General features: G+C 45.4%; 1 protein-coding gene across 1 annotated transcript in view; it reads right to left on the bottom strand.

The window, feature by feature from the left end:
• Positions 1-17,149, bottom strand: part of LOC147733461 (protein FAM169B-like) — a 368,824-nt gene that overhangs the window by 87,093 nt on the left and 264,582 nt on the right. The window contains exon 7 of the mRNA XM_086958079.1: positions 3,409-3,537. Within this exon, the coding sequence (XP_086814205.1) occupies positions 3,409-3,537 (129 nt within the window). The remainder of the gene's footprint in view (positions 1-3,408; positions 3,538-17,149) is intronic.

Genomic DNA, 17,149 nt, shown 5'->3' with positions numbered 1-17,149 from the left:
TTGGTGGCCTGGAGTGGACAGTTGTGTGGAACACTATGTCCAAAAATGTTCAGAGTGCGCCAACAGTGACAAGTCTGCCGTTCCTCTACGTCCTGAACCTTGTCCTGTGGAGTGTCCTTTCGGCCCTTGGCGAAAGTTAGGCCTTGACTTCATTGGTCCATTTTCCGTTTTACCTGAACATGAGAAATTTGGCATGGTTTTGATAGATTATTTCTCAAAATGGCCAGAGGTAAAAATGGTTAGGGAAATAACAACCAGAAATGTAGTAGAATTTTTGGATGAGGTTTTTTGTAGGGTAGGAATCCCAGAAGAATTAGTGACTGACAATGGCCCACAATTTACCAGCAAGGATTTTCAATGTTTTATCACCAAATGTGGGATCACGCATAACAAGATTGCTGTGTTCCATCCTGAAGCCAATGGCCAGGTTGAAAGATTTAACAGAGTTGTGAAGGAGGCTATCCAACTTTCTGTTAAAGGTCATTTGAATTGGCGTAATGCCCTTCAGTCTATGTTATTGTCTTATAGAACATCTCCTAACTCTGTCACTATGGTTAGTCCATTTGAACTTTTAAGGGGTCGGAAACCCAGTACTCGTTTAACTCCGTGGTGGTTAAAAAGAAGTTTGAGTGACCATTGTGGTTTTTCAAAAGTGGATTATGATTTGGTTTGAGACAGGGTTAGTGCATATAAGGGTAAGATGAAAGAAAGGATGGAGGAAAAGCAGGGATCGGTTAGCAAACATGTCATTAATGTTGGTGATTTTGTTCGCATAAAAAGAAAGGAAGGTGTTTTGAAGGGTGGTCAAGTTTGGTCACGTCCCAAGGAAGTTATTGAAGTTTTCAAGCATGCTGTCAGAGTTGAGGACGGGAGTGTTTGGAATTTGAACAGAGTCTCCATTTTTAAAGGCAAAGATATGTGTGCGTCTGAGGATGGCAGTAGTGCTTTATTTAAAGGTAAGGATGTTGTCGTGTCAAGCAATGATAGCAACGTTTTTCTTGACTTTGAATCTGGCTGTGGGGTTCCTGGAAATGCAGAAATCACTTCTGGGAATCTTTTGGGCGAGAATACCAGTACTAGGGTTGTAAGGACCATTCCACCCATGGAACCCTCAAGAAATTGCCATAGGTCTTACCGTCTTCCTGCAAGATACAAGGATTTTGTCATGAATTAAGTTTGAATTGTATGGGATTATCCTTTAGAGTTCTATTGTTTTTTTTTGTTGTTGTTTTTTTTTCATTTACAGGAAGGGAGGTGTGTTGTATACTGTACACTGTATATTGTTCCTGACACGAGATGGCACGTGGTTTCACTCGTGACATCTCGTGTCAATCTCTTTCTGTTATGCACACAAGCTACTGCATCTTTTGAATATTGATGTGTGTCATGGTTTTAGAATGATAGATCATTAACTGCTTTGACTGGACTTACTCCAGACGTGTTCCTATTAAACTCTTCACTTCAAGGTTCCTGTGTCCTCCAGTCTTTCCTACAATTCCGTCCATCATCTTTTTGTGTTGAACAATTCAAGACACCACAGATAAAGAAATCTTCAAAATCAGCCCTAAGATGTTACCACCAACAGATACAGAACATCAAGCACACAACTCTGGCAGATCTCATCAACGCCAGAACTTACAGCAGCAAGGAAATCTTTGCCATCATCAAAATTACACCGCACTTCCTGCCTCTACCAACATCACGCCCTCACAAGACCATTGCAATAAATGCTCAGAATTTTATATAACAAAATCACATCAATATACAGCAACTTCGCCCCTCAACCGGACCCGGTCATCGTTACAACTGAACTTCCCAATACGGCCAAAGAACAAACCCTGACCTTGCGGCCCGCCATCACCACATTCTAAATCACTGCTACCATGAAGGCCATCCAATCGGAGTTCCCATCTCACCCTTACCCAAACACGCATTCACCAAAGAAATCCTACTGATCAGTGATCACCACTGCCATAGACTCAGCCACATTCCTGGACACCTGGAACCATGCCACCAATATGCACCTGCTCAAGGAACCATCCACTGGCCCAGTCATGGTGTCCAACTGCAGACCCATCTCCCTCATGCCATACCCGATGCCTCATTGACCAGCACAGCAACCACCAGCTGCACACCATGCAGCATAGATACAGACTCAACCAAAGTACGGAAACAGCAATCATCAACGTCACAGACAACATCTGCATGATCATTGACAGAGGAGACATGGCACCCTCATTCTCTTGGACCTCTCTGGAGCATTTGACAGCGTCTCGCATCCCATTCTCATCAAGCGCCTGCAAGAGATTGGCATTCATGGACCACACTCCTCTAAATCTGCTCCTTCTTAATGGATAGAACACAGGCTGTCAGTCTGGTACCTTATTCAGCGGAAGCCTGCAAACTAATCTGGAGTGTGTTTCAAAGATTATCAGTCTCACCCTCTACACAGCATACATGATGCCTTGAGCCAGCATCATACATGCACACATCAACATCCTCTACTACGTCGACGACATGCAACTCATGCTCTCCATCTCGGACAAGACCCCGAACCAAGGAACTGAAAGCCAACTATCTCAAGCACAACACTGACAAGACAAAAGTAGTGACCTTTGACAAATACACTTCACAATGGGACTCCAACTGGTAGCCAGCTGAACTCTGACCCGCACCCATCCAAGGAACCTCGGAATAATTATCAACAGCAAACGGCACATGACTGCACAAGTCAATGCAATCACAGCATTCTGCTTCCACACCCTGAAGATCCAGAGCAAGACCTTCAAAAGGCTTCGAAACAACCCTAGAAAAAAACGTAACTCATGCCCTAGCAACCAGCAAGTTGGACAATGGGAACATTCTCTAAGTTATGATCACCTAGCAACTAACCAGAAGACTACAAAACATTCAGAACTGGGCAGTCGGACCCATCCTCAACCTCCCAAACAGAACTCACATCACACCAAACCTCAAGGAACTTCACCTGCTCCAAATACACAAATTCATTGATTGTAAACTCCTCACATATACATTAAATGCACTCAACAACTTAGGCCCCTGAGCAATCGTATCACCATCCACCCAGAGATCTCCACTTCGCAGGACTCCTATTCGCACGCTTCCCACACAGAACCAGATCATGAGGATGGGCATTCTTTTACATGACGCCTAAAGCATGGATCAGCCTTCTAATCTACATCAGAGTCTCCACCTCTCTTCTTGAACTCCGCAAGAAGCTGAAGACCTACCATTTCAATTTAGCAACCTACCATAGTTAGGGCTAGGCACACACACCCTCTCAGCATCAGAATACTCTTGTGGGTGATATTGCGCTTTACAAATACACATAACATATCATAACAAAAAAAGCATCCAAAATGATGACTGACAGAAGATTGTACTCACGGACAGACATCCTCTGTCTCAGCTGGATCTTTAACCAAATGTTCTCTCGCTGACTCCAGTCTCCTGGTGCTTCCACCTCCCACAATCTATCCTGTTCTTCCGGATGAGACCATAGAAACTTCTGGCAAACTGAGGTAGGAACAGTAAGAAAAATTGGCCTTATAGTGTTGTGTATCCAAGCTTGACAAGGAAGGGGTATAATACAGGCAAATCAGTTACAAATGGTTTTGGGCAGACTGTACTAAAACCGAACTATAAAGACTAATTTATCGCTGAGTGAAGAATAATAGAAGCCTTGGCACAAGGTGAATCTCTTTCCCTGCTTAGTTTAGGAGCTGTGCTTTCTTCCACTGGATGTCGACATTTAGATGGAGTCTTAACCCTGTAAAAACAACTTAAAATTATCCTGCGTGTAGCTGTTAATTTCTACACTCAGCTGTGTTCTGGCAATGCAATTATTCCAACAGCATAGTCAGATAGGTGCCTATGCTTAGTTAAAAGCAGCACCAGGGTCTCCTTAACAATTTATGCTGTTCCCAAGGGTCTCCAGAGATGGCCAGGTCCTGAACTGTCTGCCTTTATCTGGCAGGATCTTCCTTTTACCAGTGCTTAATGTTGATATCCCTCCCATCTCCTGCACTGGATAATCAGGCATTCCTGTCCCTAGCACTAGTTTTATGGAATTGGCATCTGATAGATATGTCAGAGTGAGAGTCACAATTTAAAGGCCTTATTTTGATAGCTGGGGATCAGACCGCCGCCTGCTATCATGACGGTCAGGAGACCACCCAACGAGCAGTCGGTTGTCTGACCGCCAAATCACAATGTGACCGCCAGTGCTTTTTTTCACTGCAGCTTGTGCTATGGCCCAGGATAAGGGCCGTAGCACAAGCCGTAGTGAACAGGAGCACTTCCTGAACGTGGTGCATGGCACATGGTTCATGCATATGAGTGGGGGACCTTCATGTGTCCCCAGGGCCACTTTGCAATGGCCCACAAGAGACAGGGGCCCTGTTTGAGGCCCCCAAAGTCTGTTTCCAATAGCCTGTACATGGCGGTGTATCCGCCATGAACAGGCTGTCTAAAAGAGTAAAGTAAAGTAATAAGCAGTTCCGGATTCGGCACCACCTCCATTCAGGACTACGATTCCGACCAACGCCCGTAGGGATCTGAGAACCTGTAGGAGGCAGCGGTCTGTCCACTGCCAGCATTGGAATGGGGCTGTGGGACCGAAGGGCTGTTGGCAGTGGGACCGCCCAAAATGTCTTGTCGGTAGCAGTCCCACCGCCTTAGTAACAAGGCCCTAAATTTTTATCTGGATCTGTAATTCCGTTCAGGCCACTGATAAAAGACTTGTCCGGAACAGTGTCCACTAACAAATAGGGGTTCTTACTAGGCTTCATGAGTCCAGGCTCTAGTCAGGGTGATATGGCTAAAGAATAATTTTCATTCACAAGTGAAGAGAACTTCTACCCTTCTACTCAGTGAGCTATATCACGCATTTCATTTATACAAGCTTAAGAAACCTGCACGATAAAGATGAAGAATCTACCTACAATCAGTCAGAGAGAGGGTTGAAATGCAGCAGAAAAGAATCCTGGGGGGCACTACATACATGAACTAAAGTATGATACTGGACTTAAGAGTATGAGGATTTTTTAAAAGACCATTACTCACGACCGGCAGTCCCCCGGATGTAAAAATCTAATAATAACACTGTTCTGTACTCACACATCCTACAAAGAACTTTTATTAGTTAGTGGAGTTGTACCATAAACCCTTTTGAAATATGATGAAATGATGGAAAGTAGCCGAGGTGTATCATATGTAGAATGCTTTATTATTCAGAAGATAAGTATCAAGGGGGAACCTCACCAGGAGCAGCCCCCTGGCTGCTCAGCCCGTCCTCACCTGATCCTCACACTCACACTCCGGCATTCCAACTCTCCATTCTAACCACGCAACAATATTCTACTCTGGCTGAGCAGCAAGACCTACAATTCTAGTCTACTACATCACCTTCCCCCTTTTTAACAGAAACAAAAGAATTCTGTAAGTACAGTAACAATATGAATCAACATAGGGGTAACACGGCTAACACAGAATGTGAAGGAAAAGAAACATGCAATAATTAGTAAATGAAAATACATTGCATTAATTAAGAGCAAAAGGGATCTATACGTTACAACGCGTTATTTTACAACGCAGACCGTTACATCGGATTTTTTACAACGCAGGATCCATTACAATGCATGCCATTACAACGCATGCCATTATATAGCAGATACTATGACAACGCATGCCATTACATCGTAAGTATAGGTAAGTATATCTTTTTAAAAAAAAATGTAAAAGTTAATTTAATTAATTTAAATTAATAAATATAATTTAAAAAATGTTAAAACAGTAATTAATTTAATTTAATTATTGTAATTTAATTAATATTAAAATTGAAATTAATTTAATTTATTTAATTTAATTTAATTAATAAAATGTAATTAATTTTTAAATAGTAAATAATATAATTTAATTTATTACAATAAATATAATTTAAATTAAATTAAAATAATTTAATATAATTAATGTAATTTAATTAATTTATAAATTGTAAATAATATAATTTAATATTAATAAATTAAATAAATAAAAAAAATGTAATTAATTTAAGTAATGTAATTTGATTAATTTAATAATTGTAAATATTGTAATTAATTTAATTAAATGTAATTGCATTAATTTAATTAATTTAATTTATTTAAAGACGTAATACCCCTGTACCCCAAAAACCAAACTTAGCCCTAAAACCAAAAAATACCCCTGTACCCCAAAAACCAAACCCAGCCCTAAAACCTAAAAATACCCCTGTACCCCAAAAACCAAACCCAGCCCTAAAACCTAAAAATACCCCTGTACCCCAAAAACCAAACCTAGCCCTAAAACCTAAAAATACCCCTGTACCCCAAAAACCAAACCTAGCCCTAAAACCTAAAAATAGCCCTTTACCCCAAAAACCAAACCCAGCCCTAAAACCTAAAAATACCCCTGTACCCCAAAAACCAAACCTAGCCCTAAAACCTAAAAATACCCCTGTACCCCAAAAACCAAACCTAGCCCTAAAACCTAACAATACCCCTGTACCCCAAAAACCAAACCCAGCCCTAAAACCTAAAAATACCCCTGTACCCCAAAAACCAAACCAAGCCCTAAAACCTAAAAATACCCCTGTACCCCTAAAACCAAACCTAGCCCTAAAACCTAAAAATACCCCTGTACCCCTAAAACCAAACCTAGCCCTAAAACCGAATACCCCTGTACCCCAAAAACCAAACCTAGCCCTAAAACCTAAAAATACCCCTGTACCCCAAAAACCAAACCTAGCCCTAAAACCTAAAAATACCCCTGTACCCCAAAAACCAAACCTAGCCCTGAACCCTAAAAATACCCAAAAACCCAAAACATATACCTCAGTACCCCCAAAACATATACTCCGATACTCACTTATTTTTTTTAAATTAATATATATAATTAATTTTATTAAAATACATAAATTAATATTTTAATTTATTTTTAATATTAATTAAATTAATAAAATAATGTAAAATAAAAATTATATACTTACCTATACTTACGATGTAATGGCATGCGTTGTAATAGTATCTGCTATGTAATGACATGCGTTGTAATGGCATGCATTGTAATGGTACCTGCGTTGTAAAAGTTGCGATGTAATGGTAGTGCGTTGTAAAAGTTGCGTTGTAACGGTGCAATACCGAGCAAAAGACATAGTATGCAATTCATAAGCATTTAACAAAGAGAGAGTGAAAAAAATATACATTAAGAAGGACGAAAACTGTACCATGTTGAACTATAAAATAAGTTCAACGTGACAAGGCAAGGTGTGGAAACATGTACCAGAACCAAAATAATCAAACCACACACTGAGGGGGCGCTAGGTGGTGCACGCACGGAATGGCCGCACCTTGGTGAGGCTCCCGTCGTCCGGCACATTTATCCATAATTTATCCTGAGTCCCGGGGTGGCAGCGACGTGAAAGTGACAGTGGCGGCTTCCTGAGGACGTGGCGTGTACACGGAGCGGTAGTTGCGAGCTGCAGCGCCGCGGCTTCTGCCTGCCGGCCGCGGGTGCAGATAGAGCGGAGTGGCCTTGGTTGTGCCCTGGAGCGGTGCATGGGGGAAGAGCACTCAAGCGAGCGCCGCCGCGGCCACGAGGTGCCTAGGCCGCGCGGCAGAGCAAAACAGCGGATCGGCGCAGAGAGGACGGCCACAGTGAGTGTGCTACGTGCGAGGCAGCTGGCGGGGGCACGCGGGTTGTGTAGTGCCCGAGACACAAGTATAGAGGACTTCTATGCCCAAACGGTGCCAGTGGGTGGAAAATGGCGGCTTGCTGAAGGGCGGTAGAAGGGGCCTACATCATACCGGCATCAGTGCACCCATCAGCGGACACCCTCGCTGCTAACTGGTAGGCGGCAGAGATGCCATCAGTCTCCTGAACTGGGGCGAGGTGCACGTGAACCACCTGGAGGGATTCCCCACATGGGTGTTCCCCTACTTAACTATGTTTCATTCCTGTTGGGGGGTGGGGGGTTGAGGGTTCCTGGCATGATTGGGATGCTTCAGTGGGTGGGGGGAAGATGGGGAATGGCAAGTTGTACTGTTGTTGTCTGTTCTTGGTATGACAGGCTTGTACATTACTTCTACCTACAGTGCTACATGTTGCAGAGGTGAGTTAAGGTGCCCATTGTGCTAACCACTCATCCACGATGTTACGTACTGATATGGCAGGGTCGGGGGATGATTCTGAGTTGACTATCTTCTCATGGAATATTAGAGGGTTAAATGATGCAAGAAAGAGCAGGCAGATATTAGTTTATCTGGATAGACAGCTGGTGCAGATAGCATTATTACAAGAGACACATATACATCCACAGTCTCCCACTACGTTTGCCAACAGATGGGCATGCGTTTGTGCCTTTTCTTCCTTTTCCTCATATGCCAGAGGTACTGCCATCTTGATAAAAAAGAATGTTCCATTTGCGCTTGCTGGAGTGCTGTCTGACCCCATGGGCCGCTTTGTTATTGTGTTGGGAAGACTGGGTAGGGATTCTGTGACTATTGCCAATTGTTACGCCCCTAACTTGGCTACACCGGAGTTCTATACGACTGTTTGGGGTAAAATATTGGATGCAGGATCTACGCATATTATCTGGGGGGGGGGGGGGGTTTAATCTAGCACCAGTCCCTGCACAGAATAGGGCTGATGAGGTGGCCCATTACCACACTAAGTCTCGAGATATGCTGGCGGGCATAGTGGAAGAGGGGGATCTTGTGGATAGCTGGAGACGAATGCACCCTACTAGAAAAGATGGGACACATTTCACAATATAGTGGTACGTGGGCCCGATTAGACTATTGTTTCCTCAATAGAGGGCTGAGTATGGGCCTCTGCACGGCTATACATCTGGCCAGGACGTACTCGGACCACTGCCCTGTTAAGGTCTGGCTTCGATAGGCCTCGACGGACATGGCGCTTGCAGTCGGCTGCCTTGCTTGACATGGTCTTCAAGACTGAGCTTGGGGAGGAAATTACTGATTTTTTCTCATGTAACAGGGTATCTGTGGATAGTGTAGAGATAATATGGGAAGCTTTTAAAGTTACCATGCAAGGCTACTGTCTGGCTAAAAGCTTTGGGGTATTGAAAGACACACAGCGTATGTTACGGAACCTAGAACTTGATTTGAGGAGGCTGGAGGATTTAATGGTGCGGGGAGATGCGGGGCAGGCACAGAAAAACTTTAGGGTCAAATTGTCGGAATTTGAGGAGGAGGCAGCTAGGGCAGCAAAATTTAGAGGGCGATACTGGGTGGCGTGCAGATATGGAGAGGGGGAGCGGCCAGGGAAAATCTTAGCCGAAATTACAAAACATTCACGCTCCAATACCAGTGTGCTGGAGATTGCAACATCGGATGGACAGCTATGTCGGGACACTATGGGGATACTTGACGCTTTCGCATCACATTACTCAAGTTTATACACTACACAGACCACTGATGAGATTGACCTAGAGGGCGTTATGGGTGATGTTGCCTTATGCTGGCTTAGTGATGTACATAGAAAGTTTCTGAGTGCCCCCAATAGAGCTAGACGAGATACGTGAAGCAATTATGGCACTAAAGAATGGCAAGGCACCGGGCCTTGATGGCTTGCCCGCCGGTCCTGCGGGAGATGTTCGAAGAATCCCTTGCAGTAGGGATACTCCCACCCTCCATGCGTGAAGTGATCATCACCTATCTATTGAAACCTGGTAAACCTCCTACGGCTTGTGATTCATATTGCCCACTGTCTTTAATTAACACAGACACAAAAATATTGCCAAAAGTGTTAGCGAATCAGTTGTCCTTCCTGATGAATGAGATCATACTCCCAGACCAATTTGGGTTTGTCCGGGGTAGGGCTACTAATTACAATTTACGTACGCTATTCTCTTTAATACAAACTGTGGCACCTGACTTCCCAATGGCGGCGGTGTTCCTTGATGCCTCAAAAGCATTTGATTCCGTGGAATGGAATTACTTATTTGCGGTCCTTCAGAGAATGGGATTCCCCCAGATATTTATCTCCTGGATACGATTGCTGTATCATCAGCCTACTGCTAAGGTGCTGATTAATGGACACTTATCCTCTCCCTTCCCCTATCGCGGGGTGCCCGCTTTCCCCCCTGCTTTTTGTCATAGTGATAGAGCCATTGGCGTGCAGATTGAGGCAACTACACAAGGGTAGAGCGTTTCAATGCTTCCAACGTCAAGTCCTCATATCATTATATGCTGACGATGTTACACTGTATGTTAAAGATCCGCAGCAAAATCTAAATCCCCTGTTGCGTGAATTTTTGGTGTTTGGCAGGCTTTCAGGGGTCAATATAAATTGGGGCAAATCACAATTTTTCCCACTCACGCCTGCGGTTCCTGACTTCCCGCTAGATTTTCCTCTTGAATGGTGTCATGCTGACCTTTGGTACCTGGGGATACAGGTCTCTAGAGATAGGGAAGAAACGCTTTGCATGAATTATTGCAAAGCGATCACGAAGCTAGCGGCCAAAATCACACGTTGGATTTCACTACCATTATCCATGGCAGGCAGGGCCTCGCTTTTAAAGATGGTAATTCTCCCTCAATTTTTATATTTATTTCTCAATATTCCTTATTTCCCTGGCACATTTTTTTTAAACTCTGCGGGCAGAACTTATTAGGCTAGTGTGGGGCGGTAAGCAGCCACGACTGCAATGGTCGATCTTTACACAACCCTATGATAGGGGTGGGTTTGACATATCAGATTTCGAACTTTACTATATCAGTGCGCAGGCACATTTTGCGTACCATTGGATGAAACCTATACCCTTTCTGCCTCAGATAGCCACAGATGATTGACTGGCGCATCCCCTTCCCTTAAATGGTATCATACATGGACCTGTTGCAGCATTAGAGACACCGCCCACAACAGTAGCCTGTACGGTTGACGCCATGCGATGCATGGCGAAAGTTCTACGGGTTCCTCTTTTGTATTCCCCACGACTCTCTCTAGCCTATCACCCGAAATTGGTATTATTGCAGGAACAAGGGTTTCAGGCGCTGTGCAAACGGCTTAATTTTACCACCTGGGGGGACCTATTCTTGGGGGGAACGTTTAGGACCAAAGATCTCTTTTTTGGGGATATACGTCCTACGCCGCTGGAGGTATTTTTATATATGAGACTGCGGCAGGGGATGCGGGACATACTGCATGATTTTCCTAATGAACCAGACACACTGGCTCAACTACACCTTATGCTCAGCTCCATGGATGGGAAACATTTAGTGTCAGGTATATACATCAGCATACGGGCACATCATTCAAGGGTTACAGGTTCGGCCCGTCTATGTTGGAACGCAGATCTGGGGCGTGACATATCCGATGAGCAATGGTTATATTGTTGTAGACTCACGGGCCATGTGTCAGCCAGCTGTCGGTTCAAAATTATACATTATAAGTTTTTACAACAAATGTATTACACTCCTGCCAAAAAATACAGATTTAAACTATCAGACAATGATCTTTGCGAAAGATGTAGAAGCGATGGACAGGATTTCTGCATTTAGCTTGGGAATGTCCTGGTGTAGCGGAGTATTGGTTACAAGTACATGAGGCCCTTGAGCGGATGCTGGAAATTACGCTCGAGAGAAACCCCTTGGTTATGCTGCTGGGGTACACTGCCCTAATACCTACACACTGCAGGAAGTTTTCAGATATCACCTTGTTGTTAGCTAAAGGCAGGCTGGCCTGTCGATGGGGCAGGGGGAGGGCTCCGAAGTTCAAGACGTGGAGCGGGATAACACATATTGTAAAGAACAACATGCTGTTTATGCAGACACTGCCATTGGCCTCTCGACTCAGATATATATGGGGACCACTGCAAGCGTGCCTTTTGCATAATGTAAATGTGGACACTGAGGCATCTGATCAGAGAAATGTTTCTATGGTGTAGATTGGGGAAGGTTTGTGTGATGCATGCTGCTGTGACCTTACTGGACTGGCCAATGCTACTGAAGGAAGGGCCCTGGGCCGGGCTATACACCATGGTTATGCTACCGTTTGGTACCCAATTATTTGATTAGCTGGATGTCTTTTACTATGCGTTATCCTATGATGTCAGGGCTCACCTCTGTTGGATGCCATGTACTGCATTACTGCTCTGAATAGAGAACATTGCTATGGGTGTACCCACTTGCCAAGGACGAGCACTATACCTTATAAATGCAAAATGGATGGGACATTTTGATCTATTGTTTTTAATGATGTTTTAATGCACTGTGTACAAGCCTGTGATTCTTTTTGGTTCGGAAAAACTATAAATAAAGTTATACAAAAAATACAAAAAAAACACACACTGTCGCATAATTACAGAAGCTGTAGAATCTACACACAATGGATAATTAAATCCAGTAAATTAAAGAAATAAGTAGAGACACAGCAGGTGATATCTGCACGTACAAGTGAATATCACAAAGTGACCTATCCACGCAAAAGTGGATATCAACGTACACAAGAATAAATGGCAACCCCTTAACTAAACATGAAAAGGAAGCATTGTGAGCTATACACAATAATGCCAAAAATAGGTGGAAAATCCACGAACCAGTGGAAGACCACATAGCCGAAGGCTATTACAATGTGTACCTTAATAAAAACAAAATTATGATCATGCAGTTAAATTAAATAACGTACATTAATAATTTATGTGGCATTTCCAGTATAAGTGAAATGACACGGGCAATAAATGCGTACCATGAAAATTCTGTTACTGACCGAACTTAGAAGGTTATTTATACATAAACCTAAACTAACGAAAATTCCCATTAGGAAACTTGTAACAGATTAACTAGCTAAGAAAAGAAAATTACACGTTATGAACCAGTGTATACATTAATAATCACACTGCAGGCAAACAATCTATACTTACATTAGGCACAAAACGGTATAGGGAGAAATCAGTGTAAAAAGGTGTGCGCATCACCCACCTCGAGATCTCTGTCAATGAAATAGTTCCATGTAAAGGCTTATGGAAGATCTGAGGACAAATCTTCTTTGCAGGTACTTCTAGAGCATGAGTACTCACAAACTTTCTCTCGGGGGCCAAATTTACAGTGTGGTTTGTGTCCAAGGGCCGCCCCTGTGGGGGCGGGGTCAGTGGGGGAGGAGGCGGGGCTAGAGCAACAAAAAAACTGTGCCCATGAGGTTGAACACAGGTCCCTGCAGCGGAAGCCTTCGTCCACTGAGTCACCAGACCCGGCATACGCACGTCTCTCTCTCCCTCTATCTCCCTTTCTCAACCTCTCTCTCAACCTCTCTGTTATCTCTCCCTCCCTCTCTCCCTATTTCTCGCTCTGTCTCACTCAGACTGTCTCACTCCCTCGCACTCCCTCTCTGACTCCCTATGTCTCACTCACTCGACTGTCCCACTCCCTCTCTCCTTCTCTGTCTCCCTCTCTCTGCTTCCCTCTCCCTCTCTCTCCTTCCCTCTGCCACTCTGTCACCCTCCTCCCTCCCTCTGTCTGTCACCCTCCTCCCTCCCTCTGTCTGTCACCCTCCTCCCTCCCTCTCTCTGTCACCCTCTGTTTCCCTCCCTCTCCCTTTCTCTGTCTCCCTCCCTCTCCCTTTCTCTGTCTCCCTCCCTTTCTTTGTCTAACTCCCTCTCCCTTTCTCTGGCTCCCTCCCTCTCCTTGTCACCCTCCTTCTCTCGGTCTCCCTCCCTCTCCTTCTCTTTGTCTCCCTCTCTCTTTCTCCCTCTGCCTCCCTCCTCCCTCTGTCTGTCACCCTCTCTCTGTCTCCATCTGTCTGTCTCCATCTGTCTGTCTCCCTCCCTCTGTTTGTCTCCCTCTGTCTGTCTCCCTCCCTCTGTCTGTCTGTCTCACTAAGTCTGTCTCCCTCCCTAAGTCTGTCTCCCTCCCTAAGTCTGTCTCCGTCTGTCTCCCTCCCTCTCCCTTTCTCTGTCTCTCTCTCTCTCTCTCTCTCTGTCTCCCTCTCTCTGTCTCCCTTTCCCGCCCTCCCTCGCTCTCCCTCTGTCTGCTTCCCTTTTCCTCCCTCCTTTTCTTCCTTCGCTCTCCCTCCCTCGCTCTCCCTCTCTCTGCCTCCCTTTCCCTCCCTCCCTTGTTCTCCCTCCTTTTCCCTCCCTCCCTCGCTCTCCCTCTGTCTGCCTCTCTTTCCCTCCCTCCCTCCTTCGCTCTCCCTCTCTGCCTCCTTTTCCCTCCCTCCCTCGCTCTCCCTCGGTCGGTCTCCCTTTCCCTCCCTCGCTCTCCCTCTCTCTGCCTCCCTTTCCCTCCCTCCCTCTCCCTCCTTTTCCCTCCCTCCCTCTCCCTCTGTCTGCCTCCCTTATCCTCCCTCCTTTCCTTCCTTCCCTCGCTCTCCCTCTGTCTGCCTCCCTTTCCTTCCCTCCCTTGCTCTACGTCTGTCTGACTCCCTTTCTCTCCCTCCCTCTGCCTCCCTTTCCCTCCCTCCCTCCCTCGCTCTCCCTCTGTCTGCGTCCCTTTCCCTCCCTCGCTCTCCCTTTCCCTCCCTCCCTCGCTCTCCCTCTCTCTGCCTCCCTTTCCCTCCTTTCCTCGCTCTCCCTCCCTCTCCCTAGTTTTCCCTCCCTCCCCCGCTCTCCCTCTGTCTGACCCCCTTTCCCTCCTTCCCTCGCTCTCCCTCTCTCTGCCTCTCTTTCCCTCCATCCCTCTCCCTCTGTCTGCCTCCTTTTTCCTCCCTCCTTTCCTTCCTTCCCTCGCTCTCCCTGTCTGCGTCCCTTTCCCTTCCTCCCTTGCTCTCCCTCTCTCTGCCTCCCTGTCCCTCCCTCCCTCGCTCTCCCTCTAATTGCCTCCTTTTCCCTCCCTCGCTCTCCCTCTGTCTGTCTCCCTTTCCCTCCCTCCCTCGCTCTCCCTCCTTTTCCCTCCCTCCCTCACTCTCCCTCGGTCTCCCTCCCTTTCTCTCACTGCCTCTACCTCCCTCTGTCACCCTCTTCATCTCTCCCTGCCTGTCTGTGCCCGGTCTGAGACAGCTTCAGGGCGCAGACACACACACAGCCGCAGGAGCACTTCACAGATCTTTAAAAGACCATTTGTATGTTAATGAGGCTTTTGTTTTTCACCTCTTAGCGCCCCTGCCCCTGCAGCTCCACTCTTACTATCACGGAATGCCCGGGCCCCCACAGAGCAGCAGAGTCTCGGCCCCCAGTGTTTGCAGACACTGTAATTTTTTTTTTTAACACAGGCAAATTGTCTGCAAGGTCTGCGGGCCGCCAGGGAAGGCTTGCCGGGCCGCAGTATGAGTACCCATGTTCTAGAGGCTCCCGCGATGTGTAGTAAATAGAGACACTCGAGATTTACAAAATGGCGGCACGTAATTCACAACAGGGTTGCAGAACGTCATGTAAGCACCGTAAGATTTGGCAGTCAAACCCATGAAACCAAGAAGATACGGAACTTCACTCAAGCTGGCATCACGTCTTCTGACGCTTAGACCGAGTAACTCTCGGTAGGAGCGTGCTCTTGCAGACTCGCACAATGTCATAGGACCGGTGAAACTCCAGAGATGGATTACCCAGAGACTCTTGTGACGCCGGCAGCTCACGAGATGAAGGCGCGAGGTAAGAATGTAACTTGTGGTCAATTCAAATGACGCATGATTTACGCCAGTAACTGCTAAATATTCCCACAGTGCTGAGAATGAGCCCATCTTTAATATTAAAAGCAACCAAGTATGAATTGAAACAGTCTGACCTGTATTAGTCGTTGTCACCGAGCTTGTAGTCCGAGGCCTGCCTCTTTGACAGTTGAACACTCCTTAGAGCATCGGATATCTTTATCTGATGGATTCACTCTCATACCGATCTTGGTTTGATGAGAGCGACCGATAACCCAGGAACTGGCAGGCGCAGGTCCGGTACCTTTACAGATCTAAAGGCAGCAACTGGCAAACTGTAGGAGAAGGAGGTCGCATACAAATCTTCGAGTCTTGACACACTTCAGCGGGCGACAGATGATGGTCACTGGTGGGGTCCCTGGTGTCAGGTTCTTATCTACGTAGGTTACTATTTCAAGAAAGATGCTTTACCTTAGTTAATTTCAGTTTTCTGTTTCCATCTGCTAAGGCAGCACAGACCGGTTCTTCCGGATCATCGCCAGATGAATATGATGAAATGATGGAAAGTAGCAGAGGTGTATCATATGTAGAATGCTTTATTATTCAGAAGATAAGTATCAAGGGGGAAACCCACCAGGAGCAGCCCACTTGCTGCTCAGCCCGTCCTCAACTGATCTTCACACTCACACTCCGGCATTCCAACTCTCCATTCTAACCACGCACCAATATTCTACTCTGGCTGAGCAGCAAGACCTACAATACTAATCTACTACACCTTTACGGTTCAATTTCTATGCATAACACCTCTCCTGTACATTTTTGTGAATAATACTGTACCTGCAAATATCCGAGATTAAATCCAGACATTTTTAATTTATGCTGCACACTCAGATGTGTCGGAGGCACGTGTAAGTCCTGTTTTGTAAATCGGGAACTGGTACGTATGGCGCAGAGTGCATCTTTCAACATCTGCGTGCAAATAATTGTAACTCTGCCTCCGGAAAGTTTATAGTCTCATTTTAGTTGGCGCTCATAAATGTAAACATTAATATTCATTTTTTTAATGCCCTTCTGCTATTTTCACTCATTTGCTGATTGTCATTTTTTTTCACATATGATAAATTCTGCAGGAACAGGAAGGAGACAGCATAGGCTAATCCCAGGCACTGACGCTAGGTTTCAAGAGAAATGTCAAAGTCTCCAAGTCTCGCCTGGTCTGTGTGAAAAGTCACATCCGTGACTACGGAAAGGTGTTTAGCTGCCGCTTTAATGGATTATTGAGAGCTAGGCAAGGGTCAATTGACAACAAGAATTACACCAGGGCTAGCTGAAGTCACTGCCCCACAGAAGTCTACGGTCTTTCGGTTTAATCTTTAAAGAGGGATATGAAATCGGGATGTTCCAGCCTTCCGTGTACAATGCGTTGATCGACAAATTTAGGACAATTGTAGGTATTTAAATTCAGTTGAATGGTTTTTAGATTCCTATGCAGGGGCTGATAATTTAACCTGATTTTCATCGAATGCGGTTTGCCCTGAATCTAATTTGCCCAGTTCCAAATCATATGGTTAAG

Source organism: Lissotriton vulgaris, chromosome 2_1 (assembly GCF_964263255.1).
Source record: "Lissotriton vulgaris chromosome 2_1, aLisVul1.2, whole genome shotgun sequence".
Taxonomy (NCBI): Eukaryota; Metazoa; Chordata; class Amphibia; order Caudata; family Salamandridae; genus Lissotriton; species Lissotriton vulgaris.
This window is presented reverse-complemented; position numbering and strand designations above follow the sequence as displayed.